Raw genomic sequence first — 21,910 nt, 5'->3', positions numbered from 1 at the left:
AGTACCAAATCCTTTTATGTTTTTCCTGTTTGTGGTAAGAAGCACTCAAGGGATTGTTGGCGGAGTACAGGGGCTTGCTTTCGATGTGGTAAGCTAGGACATCATATTAGAGATTGTAACCTACCAAGGAGCAGCAGAGCCCCACAACAGCCATTTAGAGGGGGTGCTCAGGCGCACTGTGGTGGTCATCAAGGGGGTACAGCCCAAGCAACGGTGTATTCCCTAACTCCTGGCAACGCAAAGAATGCAGGAGATGTGGTCATAGGTATCATTTACATGCTTACTAATAAAACTATAATATTATTCGATTTAGGGGCAACACATTCCTTTATCTCCCTCGGATTCGTTAAACTGTGTGGATTCAAGGTTCAACAGTTACATTATGAACTAGTAGTGGCTACGCCATCAGGGTCAGTAGTCGTATGCAGTAAAGTAATCCATGACTTTCTAGTAGAAATTCAAGAGAGGGTTCTACTAGTCAGTCTTATAGTATTTAATATGCATGATTTCGATATCATCCTTGGGATGGACTAGTTATCTACCAGTTATGCCAGTATCGATTGCCATAGGAGAGAGATAGTGTTTAGATCTCTAGAGGAATAGGAATTCAAGTTCTTAGGGCCGTGTGTGCATTCACCACCACGAATCCTTTCAGCTATGCAGGTTAGGAGGTTACTCCTGGAGGGATGCCAAGGGTACCTGGCATTTGTGAAAGACACGTCGGAAGAAGAACTTAAACTGGAGGAGATTCCTGTAGTGTGCAAGTTCCCAGACGTGTTTCCAAAGAACTTGTTGGGATTACCTCCAGATCATAAGGTAAAGTTTGTTATAGAGTTGGTTCCAGGTACGGCGCCAATATCGAAAGCTCCATATTGTATGGCTCTAGCAAAATTGAGAGAGTTGATGGAGCAGCTTTAGGAGCTACTAAATAAGGGGTACATTCGACCAAGTGTTTCACACTAGGGAGCACTGGTGCTATTTGTAAAGAAGAAGGATGGGTCGATAAGGATGTGCATCAACTACAGAGAGCTTAACAAGGTGACGATAACGAACAAATACCTGTTACCTAGGATTGATGATCTGTTTGACCAGTTACAGGGCACACAGATCTTCTCTAAGATCGATATATGATCTAGGTATCACCAGCTAAAGGTGAAAGTAGAGGATGTACCAAAGACAGCTTTTCGAACCCGATATGGCCATTACGAATTTATAGTTATGCCCTTCAGTCTGAAAAATGCACTTACAGCATTTGTGGATCTGATGAATAGAGTCTTTCACGAATACTTAGACCAGTTCGTCGTGGTATTCATAGATGACATCCTAGTGTATTCTAGGAGTGCTGTAGAACATGAAGTTCATCTGAGATTGGTGCTACAAATAATAAGAGAGAAGAAGCTATTTGCTAAACTAAAGAAATGCGAGTTCCATCTAAAACAGATTGTGTTTCTAGGGCATGTAGTGTCCAAAGAAGGGGTATTAGTGGATCTGAGTAAAATTGAAGTGGTAGTGGACTGGGCGAGACCGAAGAATGTTCGGGAGGTTAGAAGTTTTCTAGGTCTTGCAGGATACTATCGACGGTTCGTAGAAGGGTTCTTCAGTTTATCAAGTCCATTGACATGACTCACGAGGAAGAACGTGAAGTATGATTGGACAAATGAGTGCGAGCTGAGTTTCCAGGAGCTGAAACAGCGGTTGGTTTCTACTCCAGTTCTAACCATTTCATCTGGGGATGGTGGATTTGTTATCTTCAGTGACGCCTCTAAGAAAGGTCCCGGGTGTGTTCTAATGCAGCAGGGAAGGGTGATTGTTTATGCTTCTTGTCAACTCAAGAAGTACGAGAAGAACTACCCGACACATGATATGGAATTGGCAGCAGTAGTGTATGCATCGAAAATCTAAAGGCACTACCTGTACGGTGAAAGGTGCGAGATTTTTACTGATCATAAAAGTCTTAAGTACATTTTCACCCAGAAAGATCTGAACATGAGGCAACGTAAATGGCTTAAGTTGATAAAAGACTACGACTGTACCATTAGCTATCACCTAAGAAATGCAAATGTGGTAGCTAATGCACTAAGTCGGAAGTCCGTTGATGCGTCAGTCTTAGCAGTGGGAGTTCAGCATCAGATCTGTATGGACCTGGAAATGTTGGGCTTGGAAGTTGTGGGAGGAAATCATCAAGCTTTTCTTTCTAGCTTGGTGGTATAACCGACCTTACAGGAGAGGATCCGAATAGCTCAGATGACAGACGAAGAGCTGGTAGAGGTTATGGAAGGGGTACATAGTGGTTTAAAGCCGGATTTCAATATCTCTTGTGACGCCTCGATTTTCGTACAATTTTTTTCTTTTTATAAACAATAGTAAATAATTTACACATCATCGACAACATCCACAAATCGGCCACATCAACAATCCTACTATCATTCATACGACCCGACCCGCATTGGATATCAAGTAAAAAGTTATTTTATTATACAACCTAACAGCGGAAGACAGTATATACATATCAGTTAGAATACAATACCCAGAGTATCAATATACATATATACACAATACTATCCCATACCCAAAAATAATACAACCCTAGGGAATCACACCTCCCTAGCCCAAACTCACCCTATATATCAGAGTTCCAACTCCCTACTATCACGGAGCTCTATCACCCGGTCAGTCTCTGTTCCTTGAAAAATTTAGATAATTTGGGTGAGACAAATCTCAGTAAGAAGGAATAAATTATTTAGAGTGTGTGGCCATATGAGTTCAGTTATAACATGCTTTACTTTTCAACCATCATTTCATATGAGAAAATACACTAATATACACATTCTCATACTCATATAGATATACAACACAAGATTTTATAAGCTTTAAAACCATTTCTTAAATTCAATAATTTCAACACATAATTATCCGCGAAGTTCCTGAGAATAGGGAAGATTACCCACCCATACAGGTAGCTTCCCTCTACCCTAACATGTTATGCAGCCAAGTGACCACATCTAATACCTATCAGGGCACTCACCTTACTCAGTAAGCCCTTAGGCGGAGAGTTTCACTTCGCCTCAATTATTTATATTATTAACTCATACAGTTCCATTTCTCAATTTTATCATTCTCTGTTTCTTAATTTCCATTATTTCTTTCATTTCTCATTTTAGCCAATTTTATTATTCTTTCACTTTTGTTTCCATTTTAACTTTCCGGCTCACGAGTATCCTTGGTATCAAATACCAACATCGCGTCTGTAACTCATGGCCACCCTGAGGATCTTTCTATCCATGACATGCCCTCATGGTCAAGGTTGTGTGGCCCGAAGGCTGGATCTACCCGTGGTTGGCCGACCCGGTTAGATCAAAGTATCATATCACATATCGCGTCTGTAGTACGACTGGCCGGCCTATAACCCTGATTCGGACTCAGGGGGCCCAACAACCCTACAAAATTGGCTCAATCGACTGTCACGCCACATGCTCCAAGAGTCCATGTAGTTGCACTAACACCACTAGTAACAGTAACGTGCTCAATATCATAACCATCCATCAGGGTTCACAACCACATACCCGCATTCATTATGCAGTATTGGTATTTCATCAATTATATTCTAGTATATCACAATCCAGTTCAATATAAATACTCTCATTATTTTCTATGCACATTTCATCATCTCATAATATCATATATCATATTTCACGTATTTTTCACATTTTCCCAAAATACTCATATCAACAATTTGTACAAACTCATTTCTCATGCAAATAATGTCCACTCACAAATAAATACCACATTTCATTATTTTCCAATATCAGAAATTCACAAAATCTCATTTTCAGGTAAAACATTTCTACTCACATATAAATACCATATTTCATTATTTTTCACTAATCACATCAATAATTCTCATTTCAATATTTTCTTAGAAATTACTCATCATTATATTTCACACTCCAAAATATCACAATTTAAAATTACTCAAATGCCACACAATTTATCTAATATTTATATCATAATAATTTTCAAACAAAATATCATATGCTCGTTTTCACATATTAACTCAAATAGTAATTCTAAAAACATTGCTATAATTTATTCCCCTTACCTGACTTACTGAAAGTCTCGCTAGAACCCCAAATCCTATGCCCTTGGCGCCTAAAATTCAACTCCTGAAATTTACATTTTTCCCAAATTAATTAATCTATTTCTCCAAAATAATACACATCTAACCTTCCTTAGGCTCCATATACCTCAAATTAATATTTAAACTAACATTTAACAACCCCATTTAATTTTTTGAATTTTGCCCGTGGGTCCTAAAATTACACCCGCGACACTCACCCGAATCCTAAATTTTAGAAATCCTACTTTAACCTCAGATGCTCAATATTTTATCATTTCTAAATTAATACTAATTAATTAAAAACAAGCCCCTTAATAACCCCCGTACCTCAAATTTGGGGTTTTGCCCACGACGACCCCATGAGAATTTCGTCCTGCTAGACTTGTAGAGAATCATCCATAGATTCTTGTGGTGGTGTCCGTTCGTCAATCAGGCTTATAATTTGTAAGAAATTAAAGAAAAATGAGAAATTGGCTTACCCCAAGAGATACATCTACGCCGCTCCTACCATCGATCCGTTCCGGTAGAAATGACGGCAACAAAGAATGGAGTCTAACGGCATCTTTCGATTTTCGATCAGGCGAAAATCCACCACGAAATCTATGAAAGAGAATGAGAGGAGAGAGAGAGTGTATGCGACAGCAGAATAAAAGAAGAAAAGAAGAAGAAAGAAGAAGAAGAAGAAGAAAAAACCAACAAAACTAAAAAATCAAACCTCCTGAAGCTTCTAGCTTCAAGAGAGTTATAATAATAATAATAATAATAATAATAATAATAATAATAATAATAATAATAAATTTAATTAATATTAATAATGATATATTTTATTAATAAAAATAAAAATAAAAATAAATTTTAATTATTTTTTATTTTTTTAATTTTTTTTCTTTTTTAAAAATCCGATTAATTAATTAATTATTTTTTATTTTATTTTTTTGGAATCACTCCACTAATCTTCTATATCCCTTTTTTTGGGGTTATTACATCTTTGATGATGGGATATTGAGATTTCACAGCAGGGTTTGTGTACCGAATGACACCAAGATTAAACGGATCATTCTTGAGGAGGCACATCATTTACTCTACACCGTACATCCAGGAAGTACGAAGATGTACAAAAATCTGAAAGAATCTTTCTGGTGGTCTAACATGAAAAGAGAGATTGCCTGTTTCGTAGAGCATTGCTTGACATTTCAGCAGGTCAAGGCAGAGCACTAAAGGCCAGCAAGACCCCTTCAGCCACTTGACATTCCCAAGTGGAAATGGGAGCATATCTTGATGAATTTCGTATCGAGGTTACCTATGGTGGTACATGGGCAGAATGCTATATGAGTTGTAGTAGATCGGCTGACAAAGACTGCACATTTAATTCCAATCAAAGTCAGCTATTCTCTAAATAGGCTGGCAGAGCTATATGTGTAGGAGATTGTAAGACTCCATGGTATCCCATTTACTATCATTTCATATCGAGACCCACGCTTTACTTCTCGATTATGGAAGAGTCTATAAGATGCCTTGGGATCGCAACTTACATTCAGTACATCATTTCACCCACAGACGGATGGACAGTCTGAGGGGACTATTCAAACGTTAAAAGGATATGTTGCAGGCATGTGTACTAGATTTTGAGGACATTTGGATACGGCATCTACCGCTTATAGAATTTTTGTATAATAACAACTACCAGGCCAGTATAGAGATGGCACCATATAAGGCATTGTATGGTCGTCGGTGTTGGTCTCCATTGTATTGGGATCAAGTAAACGAGCGGCAAATACTAGGACCTAAACTGATTTAGCAGGCCTCTGCAAAGGTCAAGCTGATTAGAGAGAGATCAGAGCAGCTCAGAGTCGGCAGAAGAGTTATGCAAATACTCGCCGACGGGAGTTAGAATTCAAGGCAGAAGATATGGTATTCCTGAATATCGCTCTAATGAAAGGAGTAATGAGGTTTCGGAAGAAGGGGAAACAAAGCCCTCGATACATTAGGCCATTCAAAATCCTGGAAAGGGTAGGTTCGGTTGCTTATCAAGTGGCACTACCCCCGGCACTATCTAAAGTTCACGACGTGTTTCATGTGTCAATGCTGAGGAAGTACGTGTCCGATCCTTCGCACGTGCTAAGTTACGAACCTCTAGAGATCAGTGATGCATTAGCATACGAAGACGTTCCGGTATAGATATTAGATCAAAAGGTGTAGCAGTTACGGACTAAGGAGATACCGTTGGTGAAGGTACTATGGCATAATCACGCAGTGGAGGAAGTTTCATGGAAATTAGAGTCAGTGATACGCTAGAAGTACCCTCAGTTATTTAGAGATAATTAGAGTTAGATAGGTAAGTAGAATAGCATGTAAGTAAGAATGTATGTATGTATGGTGGAATAGGTGGTTCAAGTTATTTTAGATATGGTCTTCGAAAGGGTTTTGTATGTGTATTGTAATCTTCCGAAGCATCACGTTGTAAACACGGTATTCCTCCGCCATATGTGAGGGTATGTAATAAACTTGGACCGGAGCCGCTATGTGGGTGGCTGCTGACTCTTCTATAGAACTGAGTTATAAGTTAAGGTTATGCTTAGAAACAGTTAACAAATTTCGAGGAAAAAATTCTTATAAGGAGGGGAGATTGTAGAGACCCGAACCCATAAAATAACGAAATAAATAAGAAAAGGGTAAAAATGTAATTTTAACAGACTTCATCGATGAAGCCAAGGTTCTCGTTGACAAAAGCCCTTATAAGGTTCGTCGCTGAAATTCAGAGCCTTGGGGATGAAGAGATCCAAAGCAATTGGAAAAATATCGGGCTGGGGTTCGTCGACGAAGGAAGAGGTTCGTCAACGAACAGCCTTGGTGGTTCATCGACGAAGGCGCCGAATCATTGAAAAATTTGACCGAGTCAAAGGGTCTATAAATATCATTTTTCATTACTTAGGGGTTAAGAAACCCAAAACTCTCTCTCTCTCTCTCTCTCTCTCTCTCTCTCTAGAACCGGTGAGCTCTCTCTCTTCTCTCTCTTTGATCCTTCTTCGTTCGTCACCGTTTCAACAATCGGAGGTTACCACGAGAATCAAGGAGCTAAGATCTTCAATCCTAGAGAAACAGATTCTTGAGTTCGTGAAAAGGTCAAGGGTTGGTTTTCGAGCGTTCGGTCTATTTCAGGAAATAGGTAAGGAGATTTGTTTACATCAGTTATTTTAGAAAGCTAAATTGCTGGAACTATTGCTTATGTTTATTTGTACGATATGACTGTTTATTTGCAAAGTTTCACCGGCTAAAAATGTCAGTTTTACGATTTTACAATTTTGGTAAAAACTAGGGTTTTGGCATATGACTTCCAAACTTCTCAAAACCACTTCATTTGCATTAAACTTAAAGTAGGAGATGCTTAAAAACCCTTGTTGCGGTCTAAATGATATTTTATGAACTATTTTACTATAGTACAACATATTGAACCAAATGAGTGTGGCATATGATATGAAATTGAATATATTGAACTGATAAATTATGTATATGGAATATGGGAACTATAGTTCCCAATTGTTACAAAAAATGTAGAAAACAAGTGTCGGTTAGATATCGAGCTTTATATATGGAAAGGGTTAAACCGAGAGTGTGTGTACCGGTTTATACCACAGTATAAATGAATGAGTTTGTGAAAAAAACTAGAACTGCACAGATGATTTATGAATTGTAACAGGTTAATATGTCTTATTGTAAATTGTATATGTGATATTGGGACCACAACTTGTTACTAGGGGAAGCCTTAAAAAGCTTAAAGTGCGATACCGTTGCTATAATCAGGTGCAGTGCAACCACACATATGTTTTTCAGTGTGGCTATCGAGATAGTCGACTGACATGAAGGACCATTGGTGAATTAATGGACCAGGTGGAGGAGGTTCAATCGGACTATAATGACTGTTTTTCCTGATAATGCCTGCACAAACAGGGCATTGATCAGTGCTTTATTATCGTGCAACCCTTGCCATAGGGTGATTACAGGCATATTGATGATTGTTTCTAAACTGGATGGTGTTCTAAATATACATATACATGATTTAAAAACTAAAATGGATAAAGTCACAGGTTTGAGTACCGAGTAGAGGGATTGTACAGTGTATGGGCATGTACCCTACCCTAATCTCAGGAACTCTCACTTGTTATGATGCTAAACTATCTATTGCCAGAATTATATCTATATATCTCCTATATTACAGGATTGGGAATGCTTTAAGTATGCAACTGCTTTCTACTGGTTTAAACGCATGTTGTCACACACTGATGCAATATCTTCCACCTTACTGAGAAGTGTCTCAACCCAACATATAACCTTTATTTCAGGTCCTGTAGGGCACCAGTCTTAGTTGTTATAGAGACTTGGAGCATAGTTTGTTTGTAGTTTACGTAAGTTTTGCATATGTATTGGACTTGGTTCAGAACGTCTTTTTGGGAATGTAAGAACAGATTATGTTGTTAAGTATGTATGAATGTATGTAAGGATACAATTAGAACTCTGGTATGTCTATTAGATTTCGTATGAATGTTTATGTTTTCCTCTGTGCATGAGAATACAGATCAGTATGAAACACTTGTATGTTTCTTTCAGGACGGGTTGCATATGTATGTTTATTAGAGACAGGTTTGTTATACAGGTGTAGTAGCACTCCGGGGCCATATAAAGGGTCGGGGTGTTACATAGTGGCTCATTTCTTTTATGTTTAGAGTAACCAATTAATTTACAACCATACTCTTTATTATTGAAAAACAAGAGAAAATTATTGATTTGAATTTTTCTTCTTGAAAAAAAAATCACAAAAAAATTAAATTTTTTAGATAAGAAATTTTTGGAGTCCAAATATGTTCTAACATGGTGAAGGCTGCAAACGATTTGAGCCAAGTCGAGCTATGGCAAGCTCAAGCTCGACTCGTTTATTTATAAGCAAGCTCGAGCTCGAGCTTGACTCAAGTTCGACTCAAGTTCAAAGTTTTCTATTTGAGCTCAACTTGTCTAGTATATATATATATATATAGATTGAGCTTAAGTTCGAGCTCAACTCAAACTCAACTTGACTAAAGCTTAAACGAGCTGAGTCGAGCTGTAGCAAGTTCGAGCTCGACTCAAGTTTAAAGTTTTCTATTTGAACTCAACTTGTATAGTATATATATAGATTGAGCTTGAGTTCGAGCTCAACTCAAACTCAACTTGACTAAAAATTAAACGAGCCAAACTCGAGTTGAACTTGAGCTTAAACTTAACTCGATTGAAACTCATTTCAAACAAATAAATGAACCAAGCCACTAAGCTAATTATATTAATTGATAATTAATAATTCTAATTTAAAAATATATATATATTTTAAAGTAAAAAATTTAAAATCAAATATTTAATGAGATTAATATTGAATTTTTTCACAAACCTAATATCGAATTAGTTCACAAGTCCGATATCGAGTTAATTCACGAGTTACTAACAAACTAGTAAACAAACCAATAAACGACTTGGAAAACAAGCTAACTCGCGAGCCCTAAACGAACTAGCTCACCAGTTGATAAACGGGTTAACTCGCGAGCCTAACAAGCCAAGTATGAACTAATTCGATCTTAGCTCGTTTAGTTGACAAGCTCGAAATTTGAGCTCGAGATCAGCTCATTTAACTTAATAAACTAGTTTGAACAAGTCATTATCGAGCCAAGTACTTAATAGCTCACGAGTGATTTGGCTCATTTGTAGCCCTAAACTTTATCTTAATTAGTTATTTTGGACTACGCCCTATTTTTAGGTTAATTTTGCTTAAATAGATGCAACTCCTTTTTTTTAATGAGTCTTGACAAATTTGTGCTTAGCACCTTGGTCTAAAGGGGTTTAATTCCAAGATCATGGCAGATTTCAATATTCATTAAGAAATATGGAATTAGTTCGATTTTGACTTGTCATCTTTCTACATGGCATTTAAATAATTTTTTTCATTGTCCATTGGGCATTATAATGTATTTTTAAAGAAATTTAATTTGTTTATCTTAAAAAATCAATTACCATTAAAATTTAACATGGTGACCAAGAGATGGTTTCTAACAAATTAATAAAGAAGAACACGGATCCTAATTACCATCAAGGTACATCACTCGTACTCAAGTTAATAATAATAAGGAGAAAAAAAAAGATATATATATATATATATGGAATTAGATGGAGAAAAAACTACATTTGTAACGTAGAAGGTAGAAGTACATGTTATCATAAAGAGTGTAACGTAAAACAATTAAAATCAAGAGATGAAAAGATCATAACTGATAAATAAAGGGGGGAAGATAAAGGAACATACCCTTTATTGGCTTATATCTCCTACAAATTAAAGGCTCTTAGCATTGAATACTAAAAAGCGTATTTAACTTATGAAAAGAATCTCTAGAGAAGGTAAAGGACATAGTTCATTTTCTATATTGTCGTCATTTTCTATACTATTGTCTTTGATTCCTATTTTAAATACCAAAGATATCACCAAAGTACACCTCAGGTCAAGCTTAGGCCCAAGTCTAATCAAATCATGTGTCAGGAAGCCATATTTCTTGATTGGGAAAATTTATGTATGTGCAATGCGTCAACAATTCTTCCAAACAAGTTAATCAACATTCACACGATCAGTATGCATGCATGAGCATCATACAAGTCACTTAATGATGGTGATAACAAATAAAGTAATATTATACACAACTATGGACACAAATGGGAAGAGATTCATGAACATAACATATAGCCATCAAGTAATAGCACATATAACAAACAAGCACTATAGAACACATATAAGAAAAAGTCTACTTATATCATTAATCATCCAACAAGGCAATAGTACATTCATTTACTTAATTAAAGAGTTTAGTTAACAACGGAAATCCCTATAGTCATTATCACCCCCTCACCTCCCCATTATCTCCTTACAATGACACCCTTGACATCATGCATACTTGCTCAAACTATAAGGGTATAGGCTAAACTTATCTTCATGAACAAGTCCTAATTTATTATACTAAATAATTAAGATAGGAGTAATTCCCCTATATAGATGCTCCCACTCCCATATAAGGGTCAAGGGCATTGACTTGAGTATGAAAATGTCACTACTCAAGGCACACTATGTATAGCCCCTACCAAATAAAAATTAAGGTGGGAATGCATGAAATTTATGGAAAAGAGATGGATTCATCAACCTAATTTTTCAAAGGAAAATCAAGAGATAAATATGTTGGACCTTGAGTACTTGATCGATCCAATTAAACTTGGTTGAGTTAACAAGGTGAACACCTAACATTATTCCTAATTCTTGAAACTTCTCTCCCCCCTCAAACTCTTTGTTCTCCTAAGCATTCTATAATAAAATATAAAAAAAATTAAAAAAACTTTAGTGTTTCAACCATCTCTATCTTTGCTTCCAACAGCAACGACACATGCATGCTTCCTTAAATCGAAGGAGGGTTAAAATGGGTGGAAAGGAAAATTGAAGAAGGAAGCTGCATTTAGCTCAATTTTTATTAATGTATTGTTTATTCACTTTTCCACCATTTATCTTTACCTCCTTCATCCCTTCAATAATGGTGACACATTTTTTTGACAATTAGTGAAGACATAGTTTCCATGCTAACTAGGGTTGAAAAAATCACTTTGAATGTTTAGTGAAAACAAGCAATGAGTTTGATGTGTGAGGGTAGTGGCGTTGGTTTGATTTTCAAGATTTTTATGTGTAGGCTCAACAATAATTAGGGCTAAGACCATTAATTATGCTAGAGCCTCAACTTTGTGTTTCAAACTAGGAAGCAAATTGGTTTTTCTTCTAAGTTTTGCAATTTTTGCATAAGAGGATAGGGATTTGAATTTTCGTTGCACTATTTGTTGTCTATTTTAATTTTTTTATCATCTAAACACATTGTTAATCTTCTCTTCATCATTTAAGTTGGGCTTGTTAAGATATTATCCCACCATGTTTCGAGTTTAGACATTATCTGCTGGTATTATTGTTCTACTCATTGATTTATTCAATTACAAGAGTATTTTAATTTCTTAATTTAAATTGGGCCGCTCAAGAGCTAAAATTCATAGCTTAAGTGAGTTAAATATATATATGGTGGAAAAAGGTTTGCTCTATTTGAGACTTCACGTCTAGACCATGCGATAGAATGTAATTCATTTGTTCTATTTGACACTTTATGTCTAGACTGCACAATAAAAAGAAATTCATCTTTTATTTCATTCTCATGTCCATGATTTTATCCCCTCCTAAGGTTAAAACAAAACTGCAACATATAAAACATAACTCTTGTCCCATAAAAACCAAAGGAGAGAGGTTGTTTGTTACGTAAATTAAACTTATTTTAACCCTAGGTAAGTAATAGGCCTATCTTAAAATAACCATTGCATATTACATATGTAATAATGAACGACATTTTTGTAGGATTTTAGTGTACTTAAAATCTTAAATGTATGACTATAAAGTGTTAGTTTTTATAGGTAAATTATTAAAATTTTTAAAAGGGTCAATTGTTATATTGGTTTTGATGCAAAATATTAATGTGCAACTAATTTCATATATATATATACACAATATCATTATCATCTTAGCAGGATTTGCTTTTCTTTTATTTGTATAAATGATTGTAAGATCAAGAAAGTCAAATGATATAAATTAAATTAAAATAAAATAATTAGCTAATCCTTTTATTACTATCTGAAATCTATTTTAGTCCTTATACATTTAATTTGTACAATCCATTTTAGGCTCATGACGAATAATAATAATAATAATAATAAATATATTATTATTATTATTATTATTATTATTCGTATATATAAGAATCTTGTTTTCATATTAGCTTGTGTGTTTTGTTAAAATAGATATCATTTTTTAAAATTTATTAATATTTTTAAAAAAAAATACAATGGGCAAGTCATAATCTAACAAGTCAAACTTTTATTTCTAAATTTAGGCTATTCATACACCCCCACTTTTGGAGCTTTTTGAGAAAATTTGTCATAATAATAAAAATAAATAAAAAACTAGGTATTCCAAATTCAATAAAAACTAAATAATAATAATAATAATAATAATAATAATAATAATGTTTCAATGGTTGGTGTGACAATTGACTTTCTTGTACCGGCAATGATTTTAATGATATTATACATGTAGGGGCATTTATGTCTTTTCACATTCCCGTGTTGGAAAATTGGAGTACACGGGAATTGCCATCTACTTCCCAAGTTTTTTTTCATTAATTCGCAAGACGCTCCCAAGTTGTATTAACGTACGGGAGGACCTCCAAACGTTTGACTCTTTCCTAAAGTATAATGATCCAACGTCCCCAACCACCATCTCCTGCCATCCCTTCTTCATTCCTACCGTCCACGTGTCCACGCTTCTCTCTCTCTCTCTCTCTCAAGTGACCTTTTACCCGTGCCAAACACTTTTGACTTTCCCGCGGTTAATGATTGACGGGGTAGATGGACGGTCAGGATTGGTGGATGAAGGCGTAGCATTCCTGCCTTCCTCCCCACACGAGGCACGAATTGTACCGTCAGCGACTCTGAGTCAGACGAGTTGGTGGAGACATGCAGACAAACGGAACTGTAGGACAAAAAAAAAAAACGTAAAGAAACTGCACAAATTGAAGGGTGCGGAAGGAAAATGCGGTGTGAACTGTAAAGATCAGAAGTTTCTCTTCAAGGAAAAGGAAAATGGTAGTCATCCTATTGGGGGTATTGGGTGAGTGTTTCTCTCACTGCTTTCTCATTATTTTTTTCTCTGAATTTTTCCAGAAGTGTGGATTTTCTCGGCTTGCTGCTCTACAAATAGTCTTGGGATTTTGATTGGGATTTGGGTAGCTGAAACTTGACACTTGAAGCTCGAAATTTTGTTTTGTCAGCGGATTTATATTGCTTGGTTTGTGTTTGCTTTATGGTCTATTGCTTTTCTAGCAACCCAAACATCCGTATCTGCAGTTTTTTCTATGTGAAGATAACCTTTTAACTGGTTTTTGCTTCAGAGTCTGGGTGTTTCCTTTGGGTTGTGGTCAAAACCCAAGTTCTGTTTTTTTTTCAAATCCTTCTCTGAGATTTACCTTCTTCCTGGTATCTTCTGAATTGCAGGATAAGACTGTTGGTATAATCAAATTTTCTTGCTCTTGGGGCATTTGTTTTTCTGCATCAGGTATATGTCTTTTATGTGTTTGATCCTTTTCCTCTGTTACTGATCTTCTCCTATTTATCATGTGATGGCTTTGTTTTCTTACCTTTGTATGCACTTTTTGGCATGCTTAATTTGCTTCTGTTTTGTGTATGTGATATTTGGGTAGGTGGATGTAGACCACTGGATCTTTTTCTCCCTGAACAGATGCTTCATGTTGTGATCTCAGTCTTAAATTTTGTCCACATTAATATTGAATTTTTGGTTTTGGTCGATCTTCATGGATTGTTGTGGGAAAAATGGGAATTTATGCAGCCCGTATGCTCCAATATTAATGCCCTGTTGCCTGTTGAAATGAATCTCCATGTGTCTGACTCTGTTTGATACCCTAAAAATTTGCATTTGGGCCTTTTGAGAAAGGAGATATATCTAGGTGTTTTTGTTTGTTTCTTGATTCGTTACGAGATTATGAATTTTTCATGGGGTTTGGATGTTGATCAAGGTGTACAGTGTTAATTGAGGGGAATCTCAATCCCGTATTAATTATGTCGCGACATAAACTCAAGAATTTATTAAAGGTGGAGGGGAAATGATCCAAGTGGATGAGTCTCCTAAGGCCTTAACTTTTCCAAATGGTTGATTCTAAACCGATGGAAACCAAAAAAAGTGGAGGTTACTGCATTGGGCAAAAGACGACCCAAAAAGCGAAGGCTCACCCGTTGGAAGCTTATCTTATTATTATTATTAAAAAAAAGAAAACCTATCTTACTAGTAATTATAAAGAGGGTGAGATAGGTGACACGTGGCTTGCTTCCAAGCCAGCCCAGCCACGAGGAACGAAGAGATCGGTGTTGACTTGGATCTCAAGTGACGGAATAAGGCTGCCAGAAGCGACAAGCGTTCACGGTCGAAGCTTCGCTACAGCGAAGCGCTTTCCAAGCACATACAAACGGAAAACCTAGCCTTACTAAATATTACCATTTCATACTCTGCCAAATATTGAACTTCTATTTTATGTTCATTAATGCAAGAGAATACTTATTGTTGTTATTTAAATGGGAATTGTTTCTCTTTTGAGACCTTCTACATCAGAACATCCTGTTTAGCAACAAAAAAAAAAAAGCATTGTACACAAAAGCCACCAACTGAATTGCAATCTTGATCTTCGCAATGGTCAAAGCAAACTTTGCATTTTCATTTTATCCAGGATGTATATGCGGAAAAAGAGCTTAGAATTTGTATTATCTTTTTCTTTTTAAAACTCGTAATTTTTCACTTCTTATGTTGAAGTTATCCTTAAGTAGATCTTTGAGGGATTTGTGCTCGAGTCCTGAGTTGCAATAAAGGTTTCTATGGCTCACTCATTTGCAACTATTTAGCCGTCATGGAAGCTTATAGTAGCATTTTTTGACCTGTGGAATTAATGATCTTGGAGAACTAGAACCAAGACCACCTATAAACTGACCATAGGCTTATTCTGTACTTTTTCTAGTTTTAGAACTTGTTGGATTTTCAGATCAGCATTGTATTACTTCTTACGTTGCTTTCAATCTTGAAAATTATTTTTCCATATCAGTTCACCTCGCTTTTGAGTGCCTAGTGACATCCTTTTGAGCAAATTCGTTCTAGCTTAGACATTTCTTTTTGGATTGCAGAATAGCTGGTTTTGTGTAGATCATGAAGGGAAAATATTTTCTTTCTGTATGCATGACCAGAACTTTTCTCACTCGCCTAAATAAATCATTTCTCTTAGTAATTTCTCAAAAGACCGTAACTCTGCATTTATATCTTTCATATGTGGCTTCTATGTGGAGGACAATTACCATAGGCCTTTACTTTTGAGATGCTAGTTACCCAGTAATTGGTGCTGAAGGTCAGTCTTTTTTTCTTTTTTTGGTTCTTCTAAAAGGACACTCCCTTTTATAACTGGGATTATATATTTGTGTGTGTGTGGAAAACTCTTTCTGGTCCTTTTTTAAGTTTGCTTAGTTCACTTTTTCTTGTGGGTTGGGGTGTTTCGAAGAACTAGCTAGTGTTGGAATAGTTGCTGTGACATGCTAGCCCTCACTTTTTTGCCTCCCTCCTACTTCTCAACCACTAGAAGGTAGAAGCATTCTAACAGTTGAGATATAGTGCCTTGGCTTCCAATAGCGTAAATATTTGAATGATTAACTATATAAATAACTAACTTTGTTGTTCAACTTATAGTTCATCAAGTTCTTTATATAGGATTAAGGTTGTAAACAAGTTTTGCCTCAAAAGGTGCAACCAGATGCCCAAAATTGATTGATATTTGTTTTCAAATTGATTGATCTTCAACCATATTAACCATTCACCCATTATAAGGACACTTCATTCTATTCACCCACATCTGAAATCTATTTTTCTTGTCTTTTTCTAGATGATATGTTAGTCCAAGTTAAAATCTACATGAGATTAAAACAAAGTAAAAAAAATGATAATATTGCTCAATTACATGAAGGATTAAGGGAAACAAGTTATTTGTCATCTTGGAAAAATGGAAAAATACCACTATTATAGAAGTGCGGAGATCTGATAATAATTAACAGAGATATTGCAGTAGCCATGCTGAATTTTGGTGCAAAGGTAGAGTTTGTTGTGTCGGGACCAAGTCTTGAGGGAGCGTCCATGTGTGTTTGTGTGTCTGTATATGCGTGTGCTGGAGTTTCTTTGTTGTTTTTCAGTAATTTATGTATTATGTTTTCAGTATATTCCCTCCATTGATTCTTTTGGCTAAAAACAGGCATCCTAGAACCTTCAATTGAATTGACTGGTTTTGACTTTTTCTTCAGCAGAGAACAAATTACAGTTCTTGGGGAGTTTTACAATTAATGGAGTTTAACAGTAATTTTACATCAAGCCCGTGCAACTGTCTGTGATGAAGAACGAATTCTGAAGTACAACAACTATCTCTGGAAAACTCAGTGACAGAAGAAAACAATGTCTTTAGTTAGGTCTTTCGATCTATCAGCCTTGCCATATGGAAATACCAAGCTCTACCCACCAAATGGCAGCAATGACCATTCTAGCATGTCTGCTCAAATATTCAGCTCTTACAGCCATGAGCATTATGATCCAAAGTACTTCTTGGACTCCCCATCTGAAGAACTTACGCGACGATCAAGTTCAGGTGGCTCCATCTCAGAAAACTCATTCCACTTACAGGATGCCTCTTCCTACCAGTTAAGGACTAGCTCAAATTCCTCCATGTCTGCTCAAAATCCTTTAAATTCCTCCATGACCCGGAGACTTCATGATGCATATCATTCCAATTTTGACTCTGACTACTTGGAAATCAGAAGCGCTGACCCCGTAGATTATGACGAAGATAAAATGAGATCAAAACTTCAAGAACTGGAGAGAGTACTCCTTGATGACAATGATGAGGATGATGATGACAACATGTTTGGCCCAGATCAGTGTATAGAGATTGATGGTGAATGGTCCGATTCACTACAGAATGTAATGCTCCATGACTCGCCTAAGGAGTCGTCTTCATCAGATTCAAACCTGAGTAGCATTAGCAGCAGCAAAGAAATATCAACAGTAAACCGGACTCCCAAGCAGTTGCTATTTGATTGCGCAGGAGCAATTTCTGATGGAAACATCGAGGAAGCATCAACATTGATAAATGATCTCCGCCAGATGGTCTCAATCCAAGGAGATCCCCCACATAGGATTGCAGCTTACATGGTAGAAGGTCTTGCGGCTCGCATGGTTGCCTCTGGAAAATTTCTCTATAAGGCTCTGAAGTGCAAAGAGCCACCCGCTTCTGATCGACTTGCTGCCATGCAGATCCTCTTTGAGGTATGCCCATGTTTTAAATTTGGATTTATGGCTGCTAATGGTGCAATTATGGAGGCATTCAGGGATGAAAAGAGAGTTCATATTATAGATTTTGACATAAATCAAGGAAGTCAATACATGACTCTGATACAAACACTTGCTGGTAGGCCGGGTAAGCTACCACACATCAGATTAACTGGAGTTGATGACCCTGAGTCTGTTAACCGTGCTATCGGAGGCCTAAAAGTCATTGGGCAAAGGCTTGAGAAACTTGCTGAAGCACTTAAGGTGCCATTTGAGTTCCAAGCTGTTGCTGCAGAGACATCAAATGTAACTCCAAGGATGCTAGACTGCCGGTCAGGGGAAGCACTCATTGTGAACTTTGCTTTCCAGCTTCACCACATGCCCGACGAGAGTGTTTCAACAGTAAATCAGCGAGACCAACTCCTCCGAATGATCAAAAGCTTGAATCCAAAACTCGTGACTGTTGTTGAACAAGATGTAAACACCAACACTGCCCCATTCTTTCCAAGGTTTGCTGAGGCCTACAGTTACTACTTTGCTGTATTTGAGTCTCTTGATGCAACTCTTCCGAGGGAGAGCCAGGACAGGATGAATGTTGAAAAGCATTGCCTTGCACGAGAAATAGTTAACATTGTTGCGTGCGAAGGTGAGGAGAGAATAGAGCGATATGAGGTTGCAGGGAAATGGAGAGCAAGGATGACAATGGCGGGGTTCACTTCATCTCCGATGAGCACATTCGTCAATAATGCAATCCGAGACCTTATAAGACAGTATTGTGACAGGTACAAAGTGAAGGAGGAAATGGGCGCACTCCATTTTGGGTGGGAAGATAGAACTTTGATCGTGACTTCAGCATGGAGGTGAACAATTTTGACTTGTTCACAAGTACGGTTGTGGCATGGCGCTTACCTATTGTTGTTTTGTCTCTGTAACTATTATTTTGTGTGAGATGAAAATAAGGACTTCTTTAATCTTATGCTGATGAAGGTCTTGAGGAGACAATATATATAAGATCAATGAGTTTGACATTCTTACTTGCCCTTCCCCCGCAGTTTTTTTAAACCATCTTATTGCTGCAGTTGTGATTTGAACGCACCCTGGGCTTTGGCTTAAAACTCTTCACATGCCTAATTAGAGGTGTTCCATTGGGTTTAACCTGCGAGGCATTAGCTTGCCTTGCCTAATTTTTCCTCCACACGGGTTACTCACAAGGGGCACTAGATTATGTATTCCCCACACTTCTATTTGGGATTCACCAGTTTGGGAGTTGCATATTGGTGAGTGAGAATAGTTTTATTTGCTTTCTTTGAAGATGCATGTCAGTACTATAGTCTTCCAGTGTCATCTAAATAAAGATAAAACTCACAGCCCTGTACAGCTGACACCCCTCTCGCTTTATCCTCCTGGAGAGGCTCTGAGAATAGATTTTTGTGTCTTTTTATTGGACTCTGAGACTGTCAAGTTGCATGGTTTGTCAAGTTCTATGGAATAGGGAGACCAAGTTTAGGTGGTAGTTGGTATTTGAAAAGCAAATATAGGAATCAGAATTGGAATGATTGATTTTGATTTTACATTTATTTGTAGTAATTGCATCCTGAATTTCATTTTATAAAGTAATTAGATTTCTCCTGCAACTCACTTTTGATTGCTGCATCTTATTTAGATTTAAATTCTAATGTTTGAAAGCACAATATTACCTTGCTCACACCCCTTTCCCCAGCACCCCCACACATTTTTGCATGTGGGTACATAATTATGTGCAAGCATACACAAGTATTTCCATAATCATTTTTCGATGTGTATATATATTTTACTATATATATTATATTATAATACATAATAGCCATGCAGAGTAAAAAATACTATCATGAAATCAGTAAATATAAATTTAATGTAATTTTTATATATAAAATAATATAATAATATAATAACTTTCAAAAAACTAAGAGAGTTCCTTTACATAGTAAAATACAATGATATGATTCTAGTATGAATATTGATTTATTGTATTATTATTTTAAAATTTTAAAATAAAATAAAATATTTTGGAATTAATATTAATATCATTAATTATAAGTATCTAGTAATTGAGTTCTTTTACATAGTAAAATACAATTATTTTAGTATGAATTTTGATATATTATATTATTATTTTAAAATTTTAAAATAAAATAAAATATTTTGAAATTAATATTAATATTATTAATCATAAATATCTAATAGTTAAATTTATAATATATAAAAGTCATAAGATATAAAATAGTATATCAGTATAGCAGAACAACTATAATGTTATTATTGTGGCTTGGTTGTTTCTTATTATGACCATTCTATACTAAATAGTAAATCATATGTAATAATATAATCTTATATTATCATTAAATTCAATAAATTACATAAATTTAATTTTCTCAGCGCACGTTAGAAAGCATGAACTGGGTGCACCGAGATTCAATTATGATAAGTCCTACCCTCAATCTGCAACTGCAAATGGATTTTTCTTCTTTTGTGGACAAAGTGAAAGAATGTGGTAGCATTGATTTGAAGGAGCTAATTGAGTTGCCGAAGAAAGAACAAATGGACCTTAACAGAGGTCTAAAAAAATTGGAGAGATCTTTTCGCCTCTTAAACCATTCACAAATTGAAAATGTAATATTTCAAGCCCACAATCACGAATGGAAAGATTGTCGTTGATCCCTTCGAAGAAATCTTCATGCTAGAACATATAAATGGGAGCAAGCATTACTTGGAAGGTTTCCTAGTAGGGCTCATGTGTTCTCTTATGTCAAAAAGCCTAGAAGATGTCATGAATAAGGTCGAAGACGACAACCAGAGGGGAATCCGAGTAGATCGAGGGGCTCGGACAAGATAACTCGTCACCAGGGAGCTCAAACAGAAGGGCTCCGAGCTGATTGTCAGATAGAAGATGTCGAGCAAGTTAAGGGACTCGGACGAGGCGACTCGTTGCAGAGGAACTCGAACAGAGGGCTTGAGGGGCTCGGATGGAACGACTGGTCGTAGGGGAGCTCGAAAAGAGGGCTTGAGGGGCTCGGACGGAACGACTAGTCGTAGGGGAGCTCGAACAGATGATTTTGAGTTAAGGTCATCATAAGAGGCCGAACAGAGTGAGGGGCTTGGGGCGGGTCGGCCATTTGCAGGTCAGCTCTTCGCAGCTCGAGTCGTCATGGGCCGAGGCGTGGATCACGTGGCAACTGGGCTGGGTGCTGGGCCGAACTCCCTTAACGACTTATTGTTATCTTAAGTGTTAAGGGCCAACTATAGTAGAGCACATGGGGTATTCCAGAGTAGTTAGTTAGAGTTTGCTATGTATAAAGCTAGGGGTCAGCGGGAATAGGGGTGAGTTAGAAAATTGGAATCAATTTGTTTTTCTGTTTCTGGAGAGTGGCTCTCTCGAACCAGCCAACCTGTTCGTCATTATTTCAATTTCCTTGTATGCATTGCACTATTCAATTCAGTTCATCTTTGTAATCTAGTTCTCCTGCAAGTAATTCATTCAATCAGGCATTACCTCTCTCTTGAGTTCATTACAAATTGTGCTGAGTTCATCACCATCTCAAGTCGGTTCATTACAATTGGTATCAGAGCCAAACTCCTACCACCATGGGAGAGGGAACTCGTATGAACCAGATGTTGGAGTCCATTGCTGCCTTAAAGAGATCACAAGAAGAGCATCAGAAAGCTCAACAAGAGATGCAAATCACTCAAGCAGAACAGCAGAAGCTACTCATCACCGCGACTCAACAGTTGGGAACTCTCTCCAATGCTGTGAA

The 21,910-nt window shown here is 36.7% G+C and overlaps 1 protein-coding gene across 4 annotated transcripts; it reads left to right on the top strand.

The window, feature by feature from the left end:
- Positions 1 to 13,635: 13,635 nt before the first annotated feature.
- LOC131161595 (scarecrow-like protein 1) lies at positions 13,636 to 19,147 on the top strand. Of its 4 annotated transcripts, none has more exons than XM_058117456.1 (4): positions 13,673 to 13,843; positions 13,922 to 14,045; positions 14,252 to 14,312; positions 17,105 to 19,147. In XM_058117456.1, the coding sequence occupies exon 4, from the start codon at positions 17,250 to 17,252 to the stop codon at positions 18,981 to 18,983; it is 1,734 nt and encodes a 577-aa protein (XP_057973439.1). In that variant the 5' UTR covers positions 13,673 to 13,843; positions 13,922 to 14,045; positions 14,252 to 14,312; positions 17,105 to 17,249; the 3' UTR covers positions 18,984 to 19,147. The 4 variants fall into 4 exon arrangements, with proteins under 4 accessions (XP_057973438.1, XP_057973437.1, XP_057973439.1 ...); XM_058117453.1 differs by having other exon boundaries at positions 17,102 to 19,147; XM_058117455.1 differs by lacking the exon at positions 13,922 to 14,045 and having other exon boundaries at positions 13,636 to 13,868.
- The last annotated feature ends 2,763 nt before the right edge of the window (positions 19,148 to 21,910 follow it).

This window comes from Malania oleifera, chromosome 8 (assembly GCF_029873635.1).
Source record: "Malania oleifera isolate guangnan ecotype guangnan chromosome 8, ASM2987363v1, whole genome shotgun sequence".
Lineage (NCBI taxonomy): Eukaryota > Viridiplantae > Streptophyta > Magnoliopsida > Santalales > Ximeniaceae > Malania > Malania oleifera.
The sequence above is the reverse complement of the archived record's forward strand: the minus strand, read 5'-3'. Positions and strand labels throughout refer to the sequence as shown.